A 24,198-nucleotide genomic window follows, 5' to 3' on the forward strand; every position below is an offset into this window, starting at 1 on the left:
ACTTTCTACACGCCCACCCGCCAGCTGCGATCGACCAGCCTCGCCCTCGCCACCGTACCACGCATTCGCAGAGCCACCGTCGGAGGAAGATCCTTCTCCTACCTGGCGGCCAAGACATGGAACTCCCTCCCCATCCACCTACGGCTGACCCAGGACCATCTCTCCTTCAGGAAGCAACTCAAGATCTGGCTGTTCGAGCAGTAACGGACCCCTCCTCCCAGCGCCTTGAGACCCTAGTGGGTGAGTATCGCGCTATAAAAATCTGATTGATTGATTGATTGTTCAGTTAATTAAAACGTACAGTTAAAACACTCTAAAAGGAAGGAAGCACATAATCAATACATTGTTAAACAAACCACGATAAAAGTGACAACGTTTCCGTCTACTTTTGTCTTGTGAGGCCGGGTCCCCGCCAGCAGCATTTGTCTTAGGATGTCCTCACATTTGTTACATAAAAGTGCCTAGTGCGTGTCTAGCAGAAGTAAAAGGATACAATTCAGGATAGGGAGCAGCAACTAACCCGTGCCTAGCCCCATCAACGTCATGTAATTAAACACGGACTCCCATTTGTTACATACACTTGCCTGATCTATGGACGAGCAATGGTAGAAAGACAAATGTGGGCGAGGAGTTAGCAACAAACAATGCGTTTTTACACTCACTGTATTAGAGGCTAACTAAATAAGTTACTAATTGCACATGCATACATTGAAAGGGACAGTTGAACTAGATGCTGTCCGTACGGATGTGGTACGAAAACGTGCTAATTTGTTATTGCAGTTTGCGAAGTAGATGGACGAAAATGTGAAAAGTGCAGTCAGTGCATTTGCTTAAAAAGGTTAAAGCCTGTCCCTAGAGCAAAGTGCTATCAGTGCTTTGACTATAAAGTGCTAATTGTTTTCCCCAAATTCAAGAGAAATGACAAAAGTGAGCATGGGATAGGCAGCTCATTAGCAAAAGAAGGTATATATCCTTTCACTGTAAGGCTTGCTTTGTCAGTTTTCTTTATACCATTGACATAAACCTCAGAAATTTCTTGCAGAGCACTAAATCCTTTCCTTGTAAGCAGGCAATCCCTGCCAATAGATAGGTACGGATTCAGATCCTCAAAGTGTGGCTTCAGAAGTGTCTTTCGCTCTGCCATCAGTGCTGAACAGAGACAGACAATATGACAGATGTCTTCATTTGGATATTGGCATACTCAGCATGCGGTCTCCTCGTGGTTTGTCTCAGCCATGCAGTAGAGTAACATAAGGTGGTAAAGCAGCCCAGTCTTGTATAGGATCACCCAATACCTTTGTCCAAAAATCTATGTGACTGGCTTTGGTCTTGGGGCAGATGGGCGTAGAGAAAAGAGATAGAACTCTTCATTACTCCTGCACATTGAGCACATTTTTCAATGTGGGAGAGTTCTCTGGTAGCTGCAAGGCACATGTCTGGATGAAGGACCCAGTGTTTTAATTGAGTGTAATGCAGTGCTTAATTTATGCTGGTGGTTTCCAGTGTTTAGCACCAGCACTTAATCACCAACACTCGTGCTTTTCATGAGCACTAGTTAAGGACACATTTATTTATGGGGAGATTAAGTGATTTGCCCAGAATCACAGGATGTTGAGCCGACACAGAGACTTGAACCTGGTTCCCCAACTGTATTTAGTTCTGTTTTAGGTTGTGCTAACAGGAGAAATGGGCTGGTACAAGCTGCCTCTGCACAAGAGCCCCAGCACTTACTTTTTCTTTTTTTTTTTTTACAAATTAACCACTGGTGTAATGGTATCTCTTGGAGGCTGGTAAGCTAAAATCCTGCTGGCAGTGCTCAAAAGTAATAATGTCCCACCCATGGAACCGGTCTGAAATGGGCAAGCATCCCGCCTCCCTCCACAGATCAAAGTGTCCTGGTGTAAGGGCCGGCGGAAAGGCAGGATTGAAGTGAATGGGAGTATAGGGTGAAGGGAAAGTAGCCCATCCCGCCATCTGTGTCACAGAGTCCCAAACCTGAAGAGTCATTCGAGTGGGTGTGCTGAGATATGCATTAGGGGGTCTATCTGATTTGGGTTTCCCTAGTATGTCCCAGAATTAACGTCCAACCACCGCTCTATCCATATGGAGTCAATGTTTGTCTTATTCCCTCACTGCCCATTCGGACATTACTCGCAGTTGTGTTGCCTTGTAGTATAGATACAAGTCAGCCACTATTATGCCCCCTTCCTCTTTCTGCAACCTCAATTGTGTAAAGGGGAGACATGCTCTACGATCTTGCCATATGAACTGTATCACTTGGGATCTGAGCTCCGAGTAAATGTCCCTAGGCATCTCAATTGGGAGACCCTGAAAGAGATATAACATTTGGGGTAAGACAGTCATTTTAATCACATTGATACATCTTAAACATGAAATATATACATGGGAGACCATTGTTTAAGGTCCGCCTTGAGTTGTCGGAGCAGTGGGGGAAAGTTAGCGCCGTATAGGTCAGAGATTTTGGGGGTGATTTTGATCCCTAGAAAAGTGATATCTTTTTTTGGCCCATTGGAAGGACGTCGATTTTACCAATGCCTCCAACTCCTGTGAGGGAGGAGAGTCAAATTCAGACGGAAAGATTTATGAAGTTGTATGCGGTAACCTGCCACTGCTTCGTAGCAGGTTAGTTTTAGTTGCAAGGTTATTACTGATGTGGAGGAGAAGATAAGGGAGAGCAACAAATCATCTGAAAAAAGCAAAATGCTATGTTCCACAGAGCTGAAAAAAATGCCACTGATCATCGGCGTGGCTCTTATTTTGGCAGACGAGGGTTCTATGCAGAGTGTAAATAAAAGGGGTGACAATGGGCACATATGGCATGTGCCTCGTTCTTATTTAAAGAAATCTAAGCCCAACACCTGCGAGAGTGGATTAGTGTAGTTCGGCTGGATCATGGCTATAAAACGCTCGCTAAAGCCAAATTTGCATAGAATGTGGAAGAGAAAGGACCAAACCACCCGGTTGAAGGCTTTTTCAGAATGAAGCGCCACAAGGATTGCTGGAATCTGTTATTTGGTGAACTTTTCGACCAGGTCGATCATCCTTCGTAGGTTATCATGTGGTTGTCTCCCTGAATAAAACCTGACTGATCTGGATGACTCCAGTCTGATTAAATGCTTACCAGCCTAGTAGCCAGGATTATAGTATAGATTTTAACATTGAGATTGAGTAGGGCTACAGGATTATAAGAAGTGCAATAATGATGGTCCTTCCAGGGTTCGGGGATGACTGAAAGCAGCGCCTCTCCCATCGTTGGAGTCACTTGGGATAGCTCTGCTTCCTGGAAATATTCAAGCTGCGACTCCCCACTTGGTGTTTCGGACTTATGTAAGGTTTTATAGAAATCACTGGAGGCTTTTGCTTTATCTTCTTTAGTCTTGGCTAGCGCTCTTTGCAAATATGAGGGATGTAGTCTTTCTTGTGTTTGACCCATAGTTGACTTGCCAAATATGTGCCCACCTTGTTCCCTTTATCATATGTTTTCTGTTTGAGGCATAGCAGAGTGAATTCTGCTCTGTTGGTGTATGTTGCATTCAGTTTCCTCTTAGAGCTTTGACCTTCCACTGCAATGGTAAGATGAGAGTATCTTTATGAGCCTTCTCTGCTATCTGAAGTTCCTTCTCAGAGTAAGTCTATCTTGGGTTTTCTATTTGGTTAATGTAGATAGTAGGGAGATATAATCCCCTTTAATTGTCGCCTTGAATCTGTCCCACCTGGTGGAAAGACTGGTGTCTTCAGAGTCATTTAATCAGAAATATTCTCTAATGTCTTTACGTATTGCATCCCAGAAGAGACGTCCCTGATGAGAGACCCCGTGAATAACCAGTGACTGAGTTTTGACGGAGGGGCAACCCAATCTAATGTTACCTCTACTGATGCATGGTTGAATTACTCAATAGGATGAAGGTTAGTTGCCATAATAGCTTGTTCTAATAATTGGCTGATAAACGTGTCGTTGGGAAGTGAGTAATAGCGATGGGGGTGGGAAAAGAAAGTATAGTTGCTGGTGGATGGGTGCGTCGTCCTCCAGGCACCTTTTAGGCCCATAGATTGCATTGCTTTTTAAGTGCTTTGGAGAAGCTGCCTGTGCCAGCTCTTTGTGTGTGAGTGCTATCCGCTTCTGGATCCCAAGCAGGGTTAAAGTCTCCCATTAATATAATTTCACCCTCTGCAAATTCCCCCAAGAGAGTAAGGAAGGAGTGGATAAAGGTAGCTTGTGCAGTATTAGGGGGATAGATTGATGCTATTGCGCACATCGTGCCCAGTAGTGTCCCCTTCCCCATTATTACCCTCCCTTCTTTGTCTGATTTGCTATCTAGTGGTTGGAACCTGAGAGAGGAGTGGAAGAGCAGGGCCACTCCATTGTGTTTGGTAGAAGCTTAAGATCAATAATTATCATGGTACGCTTTGTCATAGTCTGTGATATTCGCTGCCTTTGAGGTGGGTCGCCTGCCACACCATTATTGCATGTCTTCTATCTATTAGGTATTTCCACAGTTTGTGCCTCTTAGATGGCAAATTGAGCTCTTTAATATTCTATGTTAGTGTAGTTAACACCATAATAGGGTTGGATGGTCAATGGCAAACGTAGGTACTCATCTTTCCTAGATTCCCAGTATGTCCTTCCTAGACACCCCATACATTGACTTGGACTCACTCATGGAATAAAAAGTAAATAACCAAACAAAAACATTTGGGAACACTGTTCCCTAACAGTTGTGTAACAATAGGGTAAAATGTGTTTGTGTAAGCTTGGTAGTCATGAACCATTTTAAGCATTCACAATAAGATAACATTTGATGAGGGTAACAGCATGTAACTTAGAAGCTGAAATAAATCTCCCAATATCCCTAGGCGTAAAGCACTGTATAGTTAAGATTTCCCCCCCATAGTGGGATCTACTGTACAGATGCATAGGAGATAATGAGAAAAAAAATATTTCCGGTATACAAGTGTTAGCCTCTGTGTCTGAGTTGCTTTAAAATCAGAAGGCAGAGTAGGCTTGTCTTCTTGGGGCTCCACTCTTCCCCTGCTGTTGTGATCGTCATTGTGAGAGCCATTGTGCTCCAGTATCGGTCGTGTTACTCATGGATTCTCTTTCTGTTTGATCATCTGGATGGTCCGGTTCAGATATCGTAATCCCGAGCAGAGCTGCTGCCTCCTGAAGGTCTGAGAAATGGTATGACTTGTTCTGGTAGTTGAATGCAAGACCAAAAGGAGAAGTCCATCTGTATTTTTATCTTCTCATGCTGCAGTTTGTCAATAACTGGCTTGAGCTGTAGATATTGTGATAGAGTGATTGAGGCAATATCTTGGAACACGGAGCAGGATACTCCTTGAAAGGATACCTCTTCAGCTTTTCTTGCTGATTGCAGAATTGTATCTTTCAACTTAAAAGATTGGTGCTTCGCAAAGACGTCTATGGGACGCTTTCCCTCACGGTGGATCAAGAGACAAACCCAGTGGACCAGTTCAAGCTTAATTTTTGGACCATTCTTCCCCAGGAGTTCAGAGAACAGGCCAATCACGAAAGCCTCCAAGTCTGATCCCTCCTCACCCTCCTCTAGTTGTCGAAGTCTGATATTGTCACGCCGTGAGCGATTTTCTGGTCTGCACATTTTGATAGTGTAACCTTTAAGTGGGTTTTAAGGTGAGTGGAGAAACTTTCGAGCTGGCTCACCAGTTGTTCTTGTAGTCTTCAGCTCAGTGGTCCATGTTTCAATGGAGTCTGCATCTTGTTGAAGAGTGGATAGCATCCAGTTGAGATTTGATCGAAGAGCTTCCAGGGAGGTAGCAAAGTCGGCCCTAAATTCTTCTCACAGTTCTTTTTTAAAGTTCTGAAGGGATAGGAGATCGGCCTTAGTTAGTGCCATTTTGCCATCAGGAGTTGCAGGTGGGGGTGAGTCTCTTGTTTTAGCTGGTTGAAATGAGCTCAACACCCTATTCGTTGGCGATTTCTCTGAGGTATGCAGAGGTTGACTGCCTACGCGAGAAGAAGATTGGCAACTAAGCTTCTTTTAGGACTCCTTTAGGTGGGTCCATGAAAACTCATCGCTATGTCTCAGCCCTCATTAGATAACTTAGACTATCTTTGGGGCTTCTGAGAAGGGCCAATCTGAGAAGGTCTGTCTAATTATGGGGGTTCAGTACCCCGATGTGGCGGAGTACTGTATTAATACCCGTTAATGGTGGAAGGGAGCTTGTCCAAGTCAGGGAAGTCAGTGCCTAACGCACTAGCGTTTCACCACTGAGGTTTTTGATGCACCTCGTTCGGTCTGGCTCAAATGTAGGGTGTGTAGCATACTCGGGTGCTATTTGATGTAGCACTGTGGGTCAACTTCTAGCCTAACACTTGTTGCAGGAATCAGTCAGGCCTTTAGGAAGAGAACCCCCAGTGCCCACTTCCTCTTTTGTTATTACTTTGCCCCATTTCCCAATGGGGGGAGGGGAGGGGGCGCTGGGTCTCAGGTCCTTGCCTCATTGGGATTCTCCATATCTGCAGTTCTGCCAAAGGGGTGGTGGACTTGGAGCAGCTGGGGCTACATTGACTGGCAGCAGCTGGCTTCTCCAATAATCCCCCCCCCCACTGTCGTACCTGGAAAGTTTTTTCTGTGGTTGTGAGAGGAATAACAATGCAGCAAGATTGGCTTCGAATCATCTGCATCTGCCCCACTATGGCAGCGGGGTTCAACAACGGTGTGGCCGATCTCCTTGCAGCGCATCTGCCATTTTAAAGTCAGCCATTGTAGAATCAGGCCTCCCCCTGTGCCATGAGGCTGTCACCAAGTATAGTGCAGTTCTTACTCAAATGTAACCTCCGGTGTACCCACAGCTCCGGCACACAGTGAAGGGTGGTTAGAGTAAAGTTGTCTCCTCCAGGGCCTCTGAGTCCTCATAACTGGCATGGGTGCTGCTGTTTACATCGCCTCCTCATGGTCCCGCATTGCCGCACTATCTTAACGGTGAGGTGATCTCATGGGGGCAGGATATTTGTTTGTGTGCTCCTTGTTCGCTCCACCGTCAACAACTCAACGAGGGGCGATGTTGAGGTATCCGGTCATTTCTGGCTGGCAGCTGCTCCTCCCGTGGTTCCAGCTGCGTTCTGCAGCCTCTGTCGGCAAAGACTGTGGGGAGTCTCTCACCTGCGCTGTGGGGAAAGGGGGGTCAAACCCAGTCTCTTTCTGCACCTCTCGTTCTCCTCTGCTTCAGCGGCACAATGGTGATCGATTAGTTCCTAATGGGTGCTTGGAACCTTGAGTTTACTGGCAAATGCAGCAGAGCTCGCACGGATCACGTCTGTACAACCATGATGGTTGGCTTACAACCCGGTGTAAACAATTTTAACATGAGGAGGGCACATGGACTGTGAGACTGAATTGCATTTTCAGTGTGGCTGTATACATAGATTACACATATCCTATAATATCTGCAAAGGCTAGATCACTAAACAACTTTGCCAATTAGCCACAATAATTTGCTCTGCAATGCAGTGGGTAGTGGAAAACACTATATTTACACAGATTACTTTTTAATTCTGATTATGTTTGCCAGCTGAGCATTTTTTGTTCAATATCTGCATGTAACTAGGCCATAGGCATTGAGAGTATATTGTATCTTCTTGCTCTTTAACATCTGTGATCCCACATAAGTATGCAAACTTAAAGCAACATATAGTTTTCTTTTTCTTGTTTTTGCCTTTTCTCTTAAATTTGTAAAAGCCTTTAAAAATTTCCATGGCCCTGTTTAGTCAGAGGAAAATCATGTGACTGCTTAATACACCCTTACTTGTCAACGTGGAGTCTGTTAATATAATTGCTTGTATCATTGACCTAAAAGCAACAAACATCAAGATCTTCGCGTATTCTTCTTAGTGACCATGGAAGAGTGCTTTCTTTTGTTCGACAGTATTCAGTACAGCTGAACACAGGGGTCTAGCCCAGCAGAGTAAAAGCACCTATGGCACAATGACTAACTTTCACCCACACATCGGTCAAATATCTGAGCCCATCTCTATCGAGCGCGGTACCAGGCAGGGGTGCCCGCTGTCACCCATGCTTTTTGCCATCGCAATGGAACCCCTTGCAGCTAGACTTCGACAACACCACACCCAGAGAGGCCTCGGCTTTGCGGCTCGCACTCTCGTAGTCTTCATGTACATGGACGACGTTACTCTTTATGTCTACAATCCTCAGGAGAACCTCAGCCCACTGGTTCGTGAGGTGATACGGATTGGGGGCTACTCCGGCATCCAGGTTAACTGCAATAAGTCTGTGCTTTTCCCCTTCACTGATGCCACGGTGCATTTCACTCCGGATTACCCCTTCATGCGGGCGTTGGGTCCCACTAGGTACTTAAGCATCTGGCTGAGTAGGGACGTGGACGAACTTTGGAGAGCTAACTTTGGCTGCGCTGTGGACTGGGGTGAGTCCAAGATTTCCCTCTGGTGCCGGTTGCCCATGTCTCTGGCCGGCCGCATGGCCATTGCCAATATGATGTGCTCCCGAACTTTTTATACTTATTCGTCAATATTCCCATCCCCCTCACTGCCCACTTTTTTCGCAAAGTCCGCTCTCTGCTCATGATCTGGTCTGGGTCGATCGACAGCCCAGGATCGCATATAATATTCTCACCCTCCCGATGTCGCGTGACGGCCTTGGTGCCACCGATTTTAAACTGTATGCCCTCAGTGCCCAGGACCGTTTTCTTAATTTCTGGCTCCACCCCACTCTTTTTCAGCCGCATGTCACGTTGGAGGCTGACCTTGCTGCTCCGTGGCCACTCACAACCGCCTTGTTCGCACTGGCGAAACTTCCACGCACTGAGATTGATACGGTGGAGACCTTGCGCTGGTCCTGGGATGGGCTCTGTAATTTTTCCGGCTCCGATATGCTTTCTTCGAATACTATGCCTATTGCTCATCATCCGGCTTTCCCTCCCCTTCAGACTTCTGGGATCTTCATCGTTCCCCCAGCCTCCTCACTCGATGGCCACTCTTGACTTCCTTTACACGTCCCCCGCCCCCCGGAAACTAGTCACTAAAATTTACACCCTCAGACTGGCGGCATCTCCCATTTCCACCGACCGGGCGCGTGTGGCGTGGGGTGAGGACCTGCATGTCGAAATCTCTCAAGTCGACTGGCTCTATTGTTGCAATCAGATTAAACGCCTATCCCCAAACTACCGTCTGCGCCTTATCCACTTCAAGTATTTACATAGGCTCTACCAGACTCCTGCCCAGTTGCACAAGATGGGACTCATCCCCGATGATCGATGCCTGCGCTGCTCTGCTTCTGCGGCAGACTTTTCCCACCTCGGCTGCCTGTGCCCTCAGGTCTTCGCATATTGGCACGAGGTCTGCGCTGCTTTTTTTGAGATCACCTCATCGCTGGTACAGCCCGATCCCTTAGTCTGCCTCGTAGGCTTTGTTAAACTTTGCCCAGATGCCTCCCGCCGCTTGACTGCCATGCTTCTTGTCCTCGCGATTCGTAGAGTCTCCATGTGCTGGGGTTGCAGGCTCGCACCTAAGGTCGCTCTTTGGCTCGAGGATGTATCGCCCTGTCGGACACTCCTGTCCGAATTTTGGGACTTCATGCCAGCCAAATCCCGCCCAAGTGTCATATGGGGTCCACTTATGTCTTACCTCTTAAGTTGCAACTCTCAGCGCTCTGCGACCTCCCCCGCACTCCCCGCCGGTGATGGTCAGTGAGTAGCTTGCTCCCCGATCACACTCCCTTTTGCTCCATTAGCCTCTCTCCCCAACACTAGGTGCCTCTTTCCGAGGTTCACTCTACTACCTTTGTGCTCCCACGATATATCTCCTCCTTATTGATTCCATGTGTTACGTGTTCTAGGTAACCTTTGCTGCAATTTACTGTCTGCCTGTTTTGATGTCTTGATGCTGTGCAATTTTGTTTAATAAAGGTTTTCGAAAAATGTAAAAAATAAATAAATAAATAAACTTTTCCCCACACATTATTAGCAGTCTGGCTTACTCAACGAACATAGAACCTCTCTGCTACCAGTAGGAAATCAGTTTGATAGAGCGTGGATGTGGCTGTGATAGAGAGTTACATATGCATAGAGATGGCATAGGGTGGCCATCTTTATTGTAGTTTGGTCTCTGCCTGCATTATCTTACATTGGGAACACGCTGGCAAAGCCACTGTCTTCAGAACTTTGGGGCATACCTCTTTATCAATATCCACCCATAGCAGGTAGCAGGAAAATGGAGTGATCACGGTGAAAGGTCAGGCAGCTTTATGGTTATCTTTCTGACATTGTAGTTCAGTGACACTACCATGATTGTACAGGTAAGGTGGGAGAAAGTGGGCTCAGAGACACATGGTAAAGTCTGCTTGCAAGTAAGATAAACAGACCAGGGTTTAAAACTGATGCTCTTATGACCCTTATCCGTTTTTCTTCTGTTATTCAAGTTAATGACAAAGCTACCTTTACGTCACAGCCTCTTCCCTTTGTGGGATATTGTTGGGTTTTACAGCTTTTAGCATGTTTCTATAACGTGTAAGCTGTGTGTAAACATAAATAGAGCTCCTTTTGTATTTTCTTCTTTCTTCTCTCTTTGCGGTCCAAAAGCATAAATGAAAAAGATGAAGCTAAAGGAGCTTGAAAGCCGACTGCAGCAAGTGGATGTATTTGACAATCCCAAAATCGTTCTGGAGCAGTATCCAACAAGGCCACACATTGCAGGTAAAGGGATAAATAGTACATTGGGAAATGAAATCTGTTTCATTCTGAACAGTAAATGGAGGTGTGAGAGAAGTGCCTTTTGACTGCACACTAATTAATATTACATTCATGGGCAACATATTACATTTATCTAGACTTTGGGGTTTTGTATTGTTTATGGGGTTACTTGTTTACTTTGGGATGTGCAACACCAGGCATTCTTCTTTTGTTTGTAAATAGGTAGGGAGTGAAGCCTAGTAGAGTGTAGATGATGTTATTGCATTGCATACTCTTTCCACTGCTCCTATGTTTCCTAGCCACTACGTGTGACAACAGCTTTACCTTTCCACTTTAAGACTGGTAAGCAGAACTGTAAGTGGCACATGAACCTTGTCCATCCTGAGTATGAGCAGGTCACTTCATGTCAACTTTGATTTTGGCAGTGATTTGTCTCACACTGCTCTTGTAAGCATGGCCCTAAGGTTGTATGCCATTGTGTCCATCTCCGGAATGGGTATAGTGTATTTTACCAGACTACAAAGGGGTGTCCATAGGGCCTTGCAGAAGGTATCTTTTCAATGGCAAATGCATACCTGTCAACCTTTTGACTTAAAATTGCAGGTAATATCAAGTTTTTAAGAGGACATTCCAATTAAGGTGAAAAGAAAACATGTCCAAGGACACTGCCAAATGACTGGATGATGTCATCAGTGATGTTATGTGAGATGTCAACAATGATGTTGTTTAACACGTCATTAGGGGGTGTGATATGTCAATGAGGTCATAAGTAGTACATGGCGGGTGAAAGTTACAGTTAGCTCAGTAAACTATAATTGGTGAATTTCATTTATTTAAAATTCTTTGTAAGATTAGTGTTTGACTCATTTCAACATCTAACTATAATGTCACTTAGTTTTTTTGCAGTGAATGTATCACCCAGCATTTACACCCATAAAAGAATACAAGGGTCTCATCAGGACTGAAAGGACCTGGGGTTGGCTGGTTATGTTATATTGATGAGAGCCTACCACTGCTGCTTTTCACATTTCAAGGAACTAATCGGGGGACGCCCCTTGCAGGTCCGCAGTAGAAGCTGCCCTTACCAACCAGGCACAATAACTGTTTGCAAATCTTGAGGGGGTACCCATGATGCGGATCTGATTCTCTACATAACCAGCCAACCCCAGGCTATTTCAGTCCTGAGACCCTTGTATTCTTTTAGGGGTCAAAACGCCATCGACACATGTACAACAACAGACTGGTTTCTATAACTGATACAATGATTATTTCCCTGTGTCGTTGATTGTACTGAATATAAACTGCTGTCTTTTGATATAAAGAAACCAATATACTGTGGATGTTCACATTCTCCCTCACTGATGTTCCTTGTTTTGTTTTTACTTTACACCTAGCGTCTATTCATTTTCTTCTTTTTTGAGAAACACTTACAAATTGTTTTTTGAAGAATTTTTTAAAATGCGTAAATAATTTTCTAATAAAACTCGGTTCGGCTGAACCGTAGTAATTTATAAATACTGGCTGTGCTTCAATATTTTCTACTATTCTTTACTAAATATCATTGTGGATTGGATTGAGAATATTGATTTAAAGATTGACTCTACACAGAAAGGTCTGTGCCACTTCAACTTTTTTTTCAGAAATGAGTTCTATGTGAACGCGGGTTCCAAGGATCACTTGATACCCATGTTCACTTGGACATAAGGGTTCCTCTAGTTCTTGTTTAAACTGGTTGCCATAAGACACCTTTTTCTCTTGCGGCAGCCAGTTAAATTCTCGGCTCCGTGGTTCATCCTGTCTGACTTCTTTGTTTTTTACATTTCTGAACTTGTGGAGGATCCGTGTATCCTAAACGGCAGAGATATAAAAAGTGTTAACCCTTGAAAGCCAGCTCTGCAGCTTTTTAGAATCATCTCCAAAACAAATGTTCAGATTTACACCAAACCAACAAAAGCATTGATTGCTTTCTGAGTAAGTTCTAGTTTAAACCCAAGGTACAGCATGTTTCTCCCAGCGTGTACTATAACTGGACACTCTTACGGTTTTACAGGAAAACAAAGCCTCTCCCTCATTCCTTATTGTACTGTACTTTTTTGATGGCTATATTGGATAAGTATGCATGATGTACTTTCTTGCAAATCATTATGGCTTGTTTCCTGTCCATACACCTGAAAATTAGGACCATGCAGAAATTCCTGCTTATTAATTATGACTTGTTTGGATTTCTATCCTTCCAGATTTTTTGTAAATTTAGAATTGCCTAAAGATGTACAAAATGAAACCTGAAATTTGAATTTAGATAATGGGGAGCAAGGAGAATTTGTCAGTGGTCCTATATCCATGTATTAACTAATTTTCGACAGTTTCTGATCCAACTACCCACGTTTCCGTCTTTACCAAGCTGATAGGCTTAGATATGAGTGATCTGGCCCCACCTGATGACCTTTATCACTGCCTGCTATTTTTCATTCAGTCGATCAGAGCCTCTCTATTTTAGTCCACAGTAGGCACATCCTTTTTGCCAGTGTTCTGTAAACCTGTGGAAGGTGTGGGACAGTCACCATCTGCACTGTAGATGTAGAGAATATTTACTTCAATAGATGGCGGGAATATGAGTCATGTTTGAAATTAGGGTAACGCTTGTGACCCATTGCGGTTACAGGCTGTTCCAGCAGAGCAGATCTAAAATGTGACATAACTCCCCAGTCCTCCTATATTGGCAAATGAACTGCTTCCTGACTATACTTAGTTTCTTATGCATTTCCCAATCCTAACCACCTTTGTTTGAGAGTTGGGTGCATTTCGATGGATTGCCAATCTCAGAATTTTTTTTAACTAAATCTTCAGTTACAGAACATTTAGAATGGTATTTTCACTACAATGTTGCCATACCTCTGGCAAAACAGACAACGTTCATGCATTAGATCTTAAATCTGCAGATACTGCGTCTGACAGAAGGTCTTGGGATAAGTTTTGCAAACCCAATTTATTGTTGTATTTTTTATGTTCTCTTTGCATAAGCCCTTTAAATACAGGGTGTTGATTTTGGTTTATTTCTTAGCGCTGAACGACAACAAAAGGTTAGCAGCAAGGCACTACATGTAATAATACACCACCCATACATAATTATATGTGGGCCACTGGAATTATGTTGCAGTGCAGGACCAAATCATGAGGCATTTAATGGCATATATCAATGTAGGCTGGCACTTCAGCACCCGACATAGGGGTAGTAAGCACTCTGTAAATAGTGTAGTACAATACTATTTAAAATGTTATTTACCAACAAGGACTGTATTTATGGAAGTTCAGTGATGCCATTTTATTCATTCTCTTCCATTTGTTCCTACAGTGCAATTGCTTGTATAACACATAATCTGTTTTGCACTAGTGAGAACTCAAACCTACCTGTACATATCTTTTGTAGGAAAATGTGTATCTCTTGCTTTCTGCATGTGCCAGCTGCGTTTTTAAAATAAGAAATGTGGCATCTAGAGCTTTATGATGTGTTTATTTCACATTCATCATGGTGTTTCTACAAGTATGCCTTTTCAGCAACAAAAACTATTGTGCATACCTTATTTATTATTTAAGTAGCTCGCTAGACAGACAGCACTTTAGGATTCACAATAGTAGTCCCTAAAACAGAAATTAAAATTTTCTAAATTCTGGGTGTCCTCTTGAAATAACTAACGCTTTTAGAACACTGAAGGGTAAACATTAACACCAAATATTTTAATTATTTTCATTTTTCTGAAATATGTGAAAAGGATTGATTTTGTATAGTAGACTGTATAGTATGTAGTAGATTGTGGGAGGTGACCACTTTACTCTTGCAACGTGGTAGAAGATGCATTGCATTCTATATTGGAAGTTCTCATTAACCTTCAGTCATTTTCAGGTTGACAACCATTTTGTTGAAATCTGAAGATTATACAGCATGTATTAGATTATGTGGACGATTCCTAATCATACAGAAAACATTGCAACTGCAGATTGGTGTGTTTCTAGTGACTCAGATTGTAATATGCAATATGAAAAAAACTGTTAACAATACAAGTAAGGGACAGAGCAGAATACAATGCCTACCAGCACTAAATAATTGTTAACTTGGAAGAGATGAAACATTTTGAATTTAAGAAATGTTTTCAAATCCATGAATCCTTGAGGCAATTAATTTCAAAGATCAGGCCTCAGGATCTTGATTGATTATTTTACCCCAGCATTTCTTCTTGTGCTTGAACAACACAAATGTAAGCCTCAAGATGAAAATGTGTACCTCCATGGTTTGTAGAACTGTATCTGGTTTCTTATATAAACCAGTCCACTGGTCAAATTCCAGATCATTTACAGTATTCTTAATTTATTTCCTTTATCTGGACTGCTGTATAAATGCTAGGTTGTACTTGTTCCACTCACATTGTTACACAAAGTACGCAATCGAGACCACTGAAAAGACACATGCACTCTCAAAGAGTGCTTAACTAAAAAGAAAGATTAGCGACTGAAAGGGGAGCAGTGGAAGGGCTCAAATAATAGGTCTATGAATTAGTGACAAATGCCAAAAGAGGAATGAAATCCCCCTGACGCTAACCAATAAGAATCAAGTAAATAAGTGACAATAAATCCAACCAACGGTAAGGAATGAGCAAGGTCTAAGCCCAGTGTAAGCTAAAATATATCTCCCATCAGTCAGTGCATGGGCTTTCTTTAGTTAAAACCTAAAAAGTCACGCTGATTGACCCACAAACTCCACAATTCTACTTCTTTATTCCTGCTTACTGGTACAACTTCATATACAGAAGCAGACCAATAAATCCCCAAAAGGTAGCATCCTCTAGAATTGACAGCCTTGCCTCCTCACTACAAGGACAACATTTTTCAAATTCACTTCAAATGGCTCTCCGGGCACTAACAGCAAAACTTGTGATTCTGCCAAATCAACTTACTATCAATGCGTTCCTTCTCCTGGTTCATCCCCTTGAAAAGTCTCACATTTATCCTCACCTCATAAAATTATCAGTTTCAGGACTTATACTTTTGCTATTTAAGCTACCTATCGCCTGCAACTTTCAACTGTCACCAAATAGGGTGACTGGATGCCAACCATAGGGTGCAATGACAGTTGATTTTTTTAATTTTAAAGCGTTTAATGGAATTATCCCACTCTGTCTATCAGCACGTCACCCACCATACCCCATCCTGCTCTCTACTACTGCCAACCTCCACCTCCTGACTACCTAGTTGCCCCCTTTATGTTTGTCTTTAAAGTTTCTCACCCCCACATCTGAAATACTTCTGTTTTTCAACTCTGAACTTTTCTATCTGCAGAGATTAAAATGAGGGTTAAAGAAAACTCCTTACTTTGGAAAACACAAACAAATGTCAAACTTATACTCCCTTGTTCAGAACTCCCCTCTTAATCATGCACTTGCCCTAATTGACACTGTACTGTAAATATGTATGTTATGGTCTTTTTTCTGTTCATAAGGTGCTGGCAACAGACACGCCTTTTTATATTTTTCTATGTCACACAATTATATCACGCTACTTATTTGTAATGTTGTTCTCAAGTACTGACGTTGCTGTGTGCAGCACGTTTGTTAGAAGGGCTATGGACTCACTAAGTAATCTAGATAAACTCAATCCGTATGTAATGTGACAATTTGCACCTAGGTAATGCGTGAGTGTTCGACTACCAGTCTTTTTAATTTTCTGAGTGCTAGATATTTACATTACAAAGTCAATATGCTAGAATCTGCCTGCTGCCATCTTGTACGTTCTACAGCAGTGCCGCCTTTCAGAAGTGGCAGCGTAAATACGCTTCTATGTGTTATTTTCCTATATAAATATATATATTGCCTGAAGCCTCTGTAAATTAGAAAAAAGGCTTTTGAAAAAGTAGCTACAGACAAAGGGGTTTTGTTGTAATTTTAGTTTTACATTTATTTGCAGTTCTCCCGTAGTCTTGAATTTTCATTCATGTTTAACTTCAATATAATTTTATTCTGCTCCTTTTAGCCTGCATCTTAAATACAATTCATAATACATATGATGATATTGAAGACCAAGTGGTTGCTGATCTAGGCTGTGGCTGTGGTGTCCTCAGCATTGGAGCTGCAATGTTAGGTGCTGGGTAGGTGATTTTTCTTCTCGTTTTTTATTCTGATTCACAAAGCATGATGTTTGTTACTGCGCACACTCCGTCCTAGACAAAGGGTAAGATGTGTTTTACTTCCATTTTGTGTTTTGTTTATTATTAAAGGGAAAAACGAAATTCGTGCTATGCCACATCTGTGCTTTTTTAGTTGTGATAATGAGATGTTTATGTGCGTGCTAGCTATGCTGTAGCTGGTCTTTGCATAAATGGTTCTCTTGAGTTATTGGCTCTATGAGTCTAGTAGTTGGTAGTAGATTAAAACATAGACATGGAATTCTCAAAATATTAATTGAGGGATACTTTTATACTGCAGTGTTAAGTTTTTCTCAATTGGTAATTTGTGGTTATGAAAATATTGTAGGTTGCTACAGGGTCCTGATGTTTTTGTCAGTGAAGAATAAAGAGGTCTTATCATGAACACCCAATTGGGATAAACTAAGGCAGATGTGATGCAAATTCGTTAAAGCCCAGTAGTCGGTGGGTGCGCTCACGATTTGGGGAGGGCAACTAAAGAGAGCTGGCAAAAGAGGAGATAAAATGACAAATGGTTGAGTACATTTGGAGACTTGAGGCCAGATATAAAACCGTTTTTGCATGCGCAAATGGGTTTGCGAACCTGTTTACGCATGACAAAACAGCATGGGCCATGTACAAAGCCTATTTTGCGATTTGCAATTTTTTGCGATTCTCAAAATAGTGTTTTACGACTCACTATTAGGAAGGGGCATTCCCTTCCTAATAGCGAGCGCAACCCCATGTATGAATGTTTTGCCTCCGCAATTGCGGGGGCAAAACACTTGCAAATTACCACCCTCTTCAAGAGGGTGGCAATGCACTCGCAAAAGGGAAGGGGTCCCCATGAAACCCCTTTGCCTTTGCAAATGCAGGGGAAATTTTTTTTAAGAGCAGGCAGTGGTCCCAGGGACCACTACCTGCCCTAAAAAATGAAACAAAAACGTTTCAAATTAATTTTTTAAAATGCATCCAGTTTTCCTTTAAGGAAAACTGGCAGCATTAAAAAAAAAACTGCTTTATTTAAAAGTAGTCCCAGACATGGTGGTCTGCTGAGCCCAGCAGGCCACCATACCTGGGAGGGCCTGCAATTCCCAATGGGGTCGCAAATTGCGAGAGGCTCATTAATATTCATGAGCCTCTCAATTTGCGACCCCATTTGGAATCGCAAACAGTGTGAAATACACTGTTGTACATAGGAAATAGCACCTCGCAAATTGTGAGACGCAAAAAACTCGCAATTTGCGATGCGCTATTTTCTTTGTCGTACATCTGGTCCTTAATATAATAAATAGACATTGAATGAGTAGAGTCATTTTTCCCTGTGACAGATGATTAATCATACATAATCCCTCAAGTAATGCCCTTAGTGCAACAAGGACAAGATCGCAAATTTTGTTAACCGAATTATGACATTTTTAGATGCACCTCTAAGAGCAATATTAACCAGTAAAAATAGTTCCTATTATACTCATCAGAACTAGAGGTCTATGAAGGGGTGCTCAATTTTGGGCTGATTTTACCAAACTAATAGAGAAAGCTGGAAGTTGTATCTTTAAAGATCTATACATTTACGAAATGACCTTCAAAAATTTCAAAGGAATGTTAACTTTTGAGACCTGAACACACTAACTGTGCTTACTTATGTAATGGTCAGTTAATGCCTCATCTTGAGATCTCGCCTAGAGACACCTTTAGTTGCCTGCTGTTAAAAACCTAGGGCCTGATTTTAGTGTTGGGAGAGGAGGGAACTCCATCGCAACAGTTCACTTCCTGCCAACATTATGGCCCGCCCGTCTGATTTGCAATCGGGCAGACCTTGGGTTTGACGACGTCGGAGACCAATCCATCTCCACCGTTGTTAACCCACACTGGTTGAGTAAGCGGGCAGTTGAAGATTTGGCTGTATGTCCACCCACTTAATTTAGATGGGTAGACATTCAGCTGATTTTCAACGTCTGCTACAGCCAGGTGTTCAATGTCCTCCTCGCGGTTTGTGATTTTCTTTCTGAAAATAAAAAAAAAACCTTGTAAGTGTGCTGTACAGCTCTGTCAAACTTACAATGCATTGACATGAACCACCATGACCGTGGTTCCTGCCAATGCTAGAAGTGTCCGCTGGACTAGTAGACATTTCTAGATTTGACAGGCGGCACCTCCGTCAGGGTGATAGTCGTTTACTTTGTCACCCAGGCGGAGAAACGGGCTGCCCTCCAAGAATTAGGACCCTAGTGTCTACAATATAATACATGTAGAGTGGACTTGAGTTAGCCCCTTACCTATTACTAAATGACTTTGCTGTGTGTCCCAGGTTTGTGCTCCTTGTTCCATGGCTTTCCCCTCTATCCTTGTGTTTGTTCTTTACATTGTTTCGGATTAGACGACTGACTTGCAGACTTTTTCCCATCCCAACTTTGTTTTTTATTTTATCTTAAATGTTCTTTTTTTGTGAGGGCCCAAAGCTGTTCACTAATGCAGGGCTGCTCGCCTCTGGCCATATGTTCCGGCGCCATCCAAATCATTCCAAGATTGCCACCGGTGCATGTGCGTGCATGCATAGTAGACCATGTGCAATATTTTCTTATTTTAAAAATAAATCAAAGATGTCTGCCTGTGCCTCTACATGGATCTCCATGCCTGGAGAAGCCATCTCAGTATTAATTTGGCATTGAACTTGGCAAAAACAAACAAGAAGCCCTCTCCCCTTATCACAGCTCCAGCTCATCTGCAGTATATTAGAGACTGGCTAACAGTGAGACCTTTGTGGGATCTACCATCCTTTTGTAGCTCATCTGAACTGAAAAGCTCTAATTGTTGTTGAAGGGTACCATTGGCACATGGTGAGCTGGAACAGGTCCCTTCTTCCTACCTTTTCCCTGGTGACACAGCCATTCCATGTGTAGAGAAGCCTTAGTTTTTATGGCTCCTGTCGTACCATACTCCAATTTGTGGGGGTATCAGGGAGGTCCTTAGCCTCAATATTCAAAATTCAGGAAAAGGACAACGTTTTCTGTTTCAGTTGATTCTTTTTGTTTCTCGAATGATTGCTTCTTCAGGACCACACGTTTATTAGACAAAACTTTGCTAACACATATAAATCGTAAAAAAATATCCTATTTTACATTGAAATATATATTGTAAAACTTCCCACTCATTTCTTACACATTTTTATATGGGAACGTTATAGTAGATCATCAGGACATGTTAGACATACTAGTCCAGCGTCCACAAGTCCACCCTCAAGGTCGCCAAACACGCAGACCACACCCTCAACACTGCCGAACACCTGCACTTCCGGATCCACACCGACCCCACCACCACCCTCCGAGGAACACTCATCTACAGACCACCCGGACCCCGAGCACAATTCAGCGACTCCATCGCCAGCACCCACGCACTCGCCTCCATGGACTACATCCTCCTTGGGGACCTGAATTTCCACCTCGAGAACAACAACGACGCCAACTCCGCCACCCTGATCGATAACCTCGCCAACCTCGGCCTCAGACAACTTGTCACCGCACCCACCCACGCCGCTGGCCACACACTGGACCCCATCTTCTCCACAGGCACCCACATCGCCTTCGACCACACCCCCGAACTCCACTGGACCGACCACCGCTGCATCCATTTCACCTTCAACAAACCAACCACGCACCACCGCGCCCAACAGCTGCCTCGCCGCTGCTGGAGCAAAGTCACCGAAGACCAGCTGATCACCACCCTCGCCCAGAACCCACCCACCGACCCTACCAACCCAGACGCCGCAGCCCGCAACCTCAGACAGTGGATCGACGACTGCGCCAACACCCTCAGCCCTCATCCTCCTGGACCTGTCAGCCGCCTTCGACGCGGTCTGCCATCGCACTCTAAAGACACGCCTCCTAGAAGCCGGAATCCAAGAGAAGGCCCTTGACTGGACCACGTTCTTCCTCTTCGGCAGAACCCAGAGCGTCCGCCTCCCGCCCTTCCGTTCTGAGGCCACCGACATCATCTGCGGCGTCCCCCAGGGCTCATCCCTCAGCCCGCCTCTGTTCAGCATCTACATGGCCCCCCCTGGCACAAGTGGCCTGCCAACACGACCTCAACATCATCTCCTATGCCGACGACACCCAGCTCATCCTCTCCCTCACCAAGGACCCGCACACCGCCAAAACCAACCTCCACGAGGGAATGAAAGCCATCGTCGACTGGATGCAGTACAACCGTCTGAAGCTGAACTCAGACAAGACGGAGGTACTCCTCCTCGGACCCACCCCGTCAGCCTGGGACGACTCCTGGTGGCCGACCACATTGGGAACAGCACCGACACCCACCGTCCATGCACGCAACCTAGGATTCATCCTCGACTCCTCCCTCTCCAAGTCTAAACAGGTCAACGCCGTCTCCTCCTCCTGCTACAACACCCTCCGCATGCTCCGCAGGATCTACAAGTGGATCCCGACCGAAACAAGAAGAACGGTGACACAGGCCCTCGTCAGCAGCAGACTGGACTATGGCAACGCACTCTACGCAGGAATCCCAGCCAAACACCTACGACGACTACAACGCATCCAAAACGCCTCCGCCCGACTGATCGTCAACGTCCCCCGCCACAGCCACATCACCCCCCACCTGAGAGACCTACACTGGCGCCCCATCGACAAGAGGAGCACCTTCAAGCTCCTCACCCACGCACACAAAGCACTTCACAACGCCGGACCAGCCTACCTGAACAGCAGACTCAACTTCTACACCCCGACCCGACAGCTCCTCTCCGCCAGCCTCGCCCTCGCCGATGTCCCCCTCTTCCAACGAACAACCTCCAGCGGCAGATCCTTCTCCTATCTCGCCGCCAAGACCTGGAACGCCCTCCCTACCCACCTACGACAGACCCAAGACCTACTTGCCTTCAGAAGACTCCTCAAGACCTGGCTCTTTGAGCAGTAGCGGCACCCCTCCCCTCAGCGCCTTGAGACCCTCACGGGTAAGTAGCGCGCTTTACAAGTACTCTGATTGATTAATTGAACATACATGTATCTCAGAGTCCACTGTTAAATCGCTTTACTTATCAATGTTCCATTTTTTAAATTAGTTTCTAATATTTCTCATAAATGTTTCCTTCTAGTCTAGAGACAGGTGATAAATAATACCACCCGCCATCATTGAAGTAAAGAAAGTCAATAACATTGTTTTGATACACTTTCTACTTCATTTCTTAGTCCATAAATTCTACCATCATTTTACTGATATAGTTTCAATCACTTATTCCTTAAAAACGATTTCTTAAGCTTTATTACAATTACATAAGTAGCTATTCAATTTAATTCATTACATATTAATTCTTTTATTCACTTAGTTTGCGGTTAAACAATCCTATTTTTTTTTACATACGCTGACCCAATTAGAAGTAGTAAAAGACTTTAAATACTCAGTTGTTCGAGATATAGACAGCAATTTGTCTAACAAGATGTCCTCTTTTGTCTCAAACGCGAGTGCTTATTTGTAGTTTGCATTCTACAGCTGAGTGGTTACCCATGCTTAATAGTTCAAAGGAGTGCTCAACTCTTTAACCATCTAAAGATTGTTTTTTTTTTGTGTCTTATAACCCGCCATTTTTAGGTCTCGCTGTCCCAGCTCATGTTCTGCTCTGCGAGACATTTAGTAAGGGCTTCACAAAATGCTACCATGGCCGGCCTGGAGCCTGCGGTTATGCGCGTGGGCGCGTGCTTATGAGCAGAGGTGCCATATGACTTTACTCGTCATGCTCATTAAGCGCATCACTCGCCGCGCGCGATCTCTTTCACTTTTGTGGCCGCACTGCCAAATGCTTGTTTGGCAGCATAAAATAATCAGGCTGCACAACCGCAAGTTGGTTGAAGCTTCTCAGGCGCTACTTGAACCAACGGGAAATGCCATCGCTAGACAAGTTATTTGAATTTAACGTGCATGCTTTTAAAACATTATATACAAGAAAGAGGACAGACACTGAAAGATACATATTTAAATAAGGAACGCGCACAGCAGCTGTGATGAGCAACGGGAATTTATAATTGTCACTTATCACTTTAACAACAACTTGGCAGTAAAAGCAGCCCAACACCAAGGTAATGAGCGCACTGCGCTCCCCGACTACCTCCAGCGGGAATTTCCCTAAGAGAATAAAATACAAGCCTTCATTTTTTATCTTCTCGCTCTTCAAATGCAAAGCACCTTGAAGAAATCTTGTTTACACAACCGCACGTTCTGCAATCTTTCATTGGTAAATTCCTACAAGAAAGCAGCTGTCTACACAAAACATTGCCCAAGACCTTATCAATGGAAGCGGATCGACATGCCCATGAACTCTTTCTATTTCCCAGTTTGCTAACACACCACAGAATCGATTTAATTTCCAGCTCGTTCTTTAATCTCGAAAACCACGGTCATATTATGTGCCTGTCTCCGCATGTATAGGTGCATTAAGTGTGTGTGTGTGTGTGTATGTGTGTGCGCTTGCTTGCGCAATTCCTTTAGGCATTTGTCTGTGCAACTCGTTTAGGTGCGTGTGCAAGGTTTATATTTACAGAAAAAAGTGCACCTGTGTGTGTACCTGCACTGTGTGTATGTGCAGTGGGAGCTTCACGAGTATGCATGTCGGTGAAGCCTGTGCAATATGTGTGTCCCCTCCTCAATATTGTATGTGCAATGGATGTTCTAGGCATGTACACAATGCAAATGTGTTCCTGGTGAGATCTAAGTTTCTTGGACAGTGTGCTGGGCAAGGTGTGTGGCAATGTGATGTATATGCAGAGACATAAGTGTGCCCGATCTGGTGGCTGCACGTTGATGATTTAGAAAGGGTAGGACCTCGCCTCCTCCCCCACACACAACACTCTCCCTTTCCCCGGTCTCTACCTCCCTGGTCTTTCAGTAAGACCGTGTTGGCCGCTTCAAAATCACGGAAGGGTGTGGGGAGGCATTACAGGGCAGGCGATACAAAGCCAAGCAGGGGTAGAGTAACAACTTTCCTCAGCATACCACGACTTTTGTCTCTGCAAACACCTATCAGCTTTGCGGGCTCTGTCTTGTAGTAAATATACTATAATAAATATATTCCACAAATAAGGCATGTGCCACTGGCGTTCCATTAAAGAGCTTACCCAGGCATGTGTCATAAAGAGAGCAAGAACGTGAGCAAAGCCACACAAAGTCCCTCCTCTCCACACGGCAAACACTACTTGTTGACATGTGTCTATCTCGCCCCAACAATATCACGTCAGGTGTAAGATGCGTACTGCTTTCTTTCGGCCCCATTAACAGCGTTACTGTGACGTGAATGA

General features: G+C 44.0%; 1 protein-coding gene across 4 annotated transcripts in view; it reads left to right on the top strand.

Annotated features, from left to right (window-relative positions):
• METTL5 (methyltransferase 5, N6-adenosine) overlaps window positions 1-24,198 on the top strand; it is a 151,555-nt gene that overhangs the window by 25,456 nt on the left and 101,901 nt on the right. For 2 of the 4 annotated variants that reach the window (XM_078681600.1, XM_078681601.1), the window contains 2 exons: window positions 10,629-10,728; window positions 16,747-16,861. In XM_078681600.1, coding sequence (XP_078537726.1) covers window positions 10,629-10,728; window positions 16,747-16,861 — 215 coding nt within the window. Of the gene's footprint in view, window positions 1-10,614; window positions 10,729-16,746; window positions 16,862-24,198 lie in introns of all 4 variants that reach the window. The other 2 variants (XM_078681599.1, XM_078681598.1) reach the window with 1 other exon arrangement.

This window comes from Lissotriton helveticus, chromosome 3_1 (assembly GCF_964261635.1).
Source record: "Lissotriton helveticus chromosome 3_1, aLisHel1.1, whole genome shotgun sequence".
In the NCBI taxonomy this organism is placed as follows: domain Eukaryota; kingdom Metazoa; phylum Chordata; class Amphibia; order Caudata; family Salamandridae; genus Lissotriton; species Lissotriton helveticus.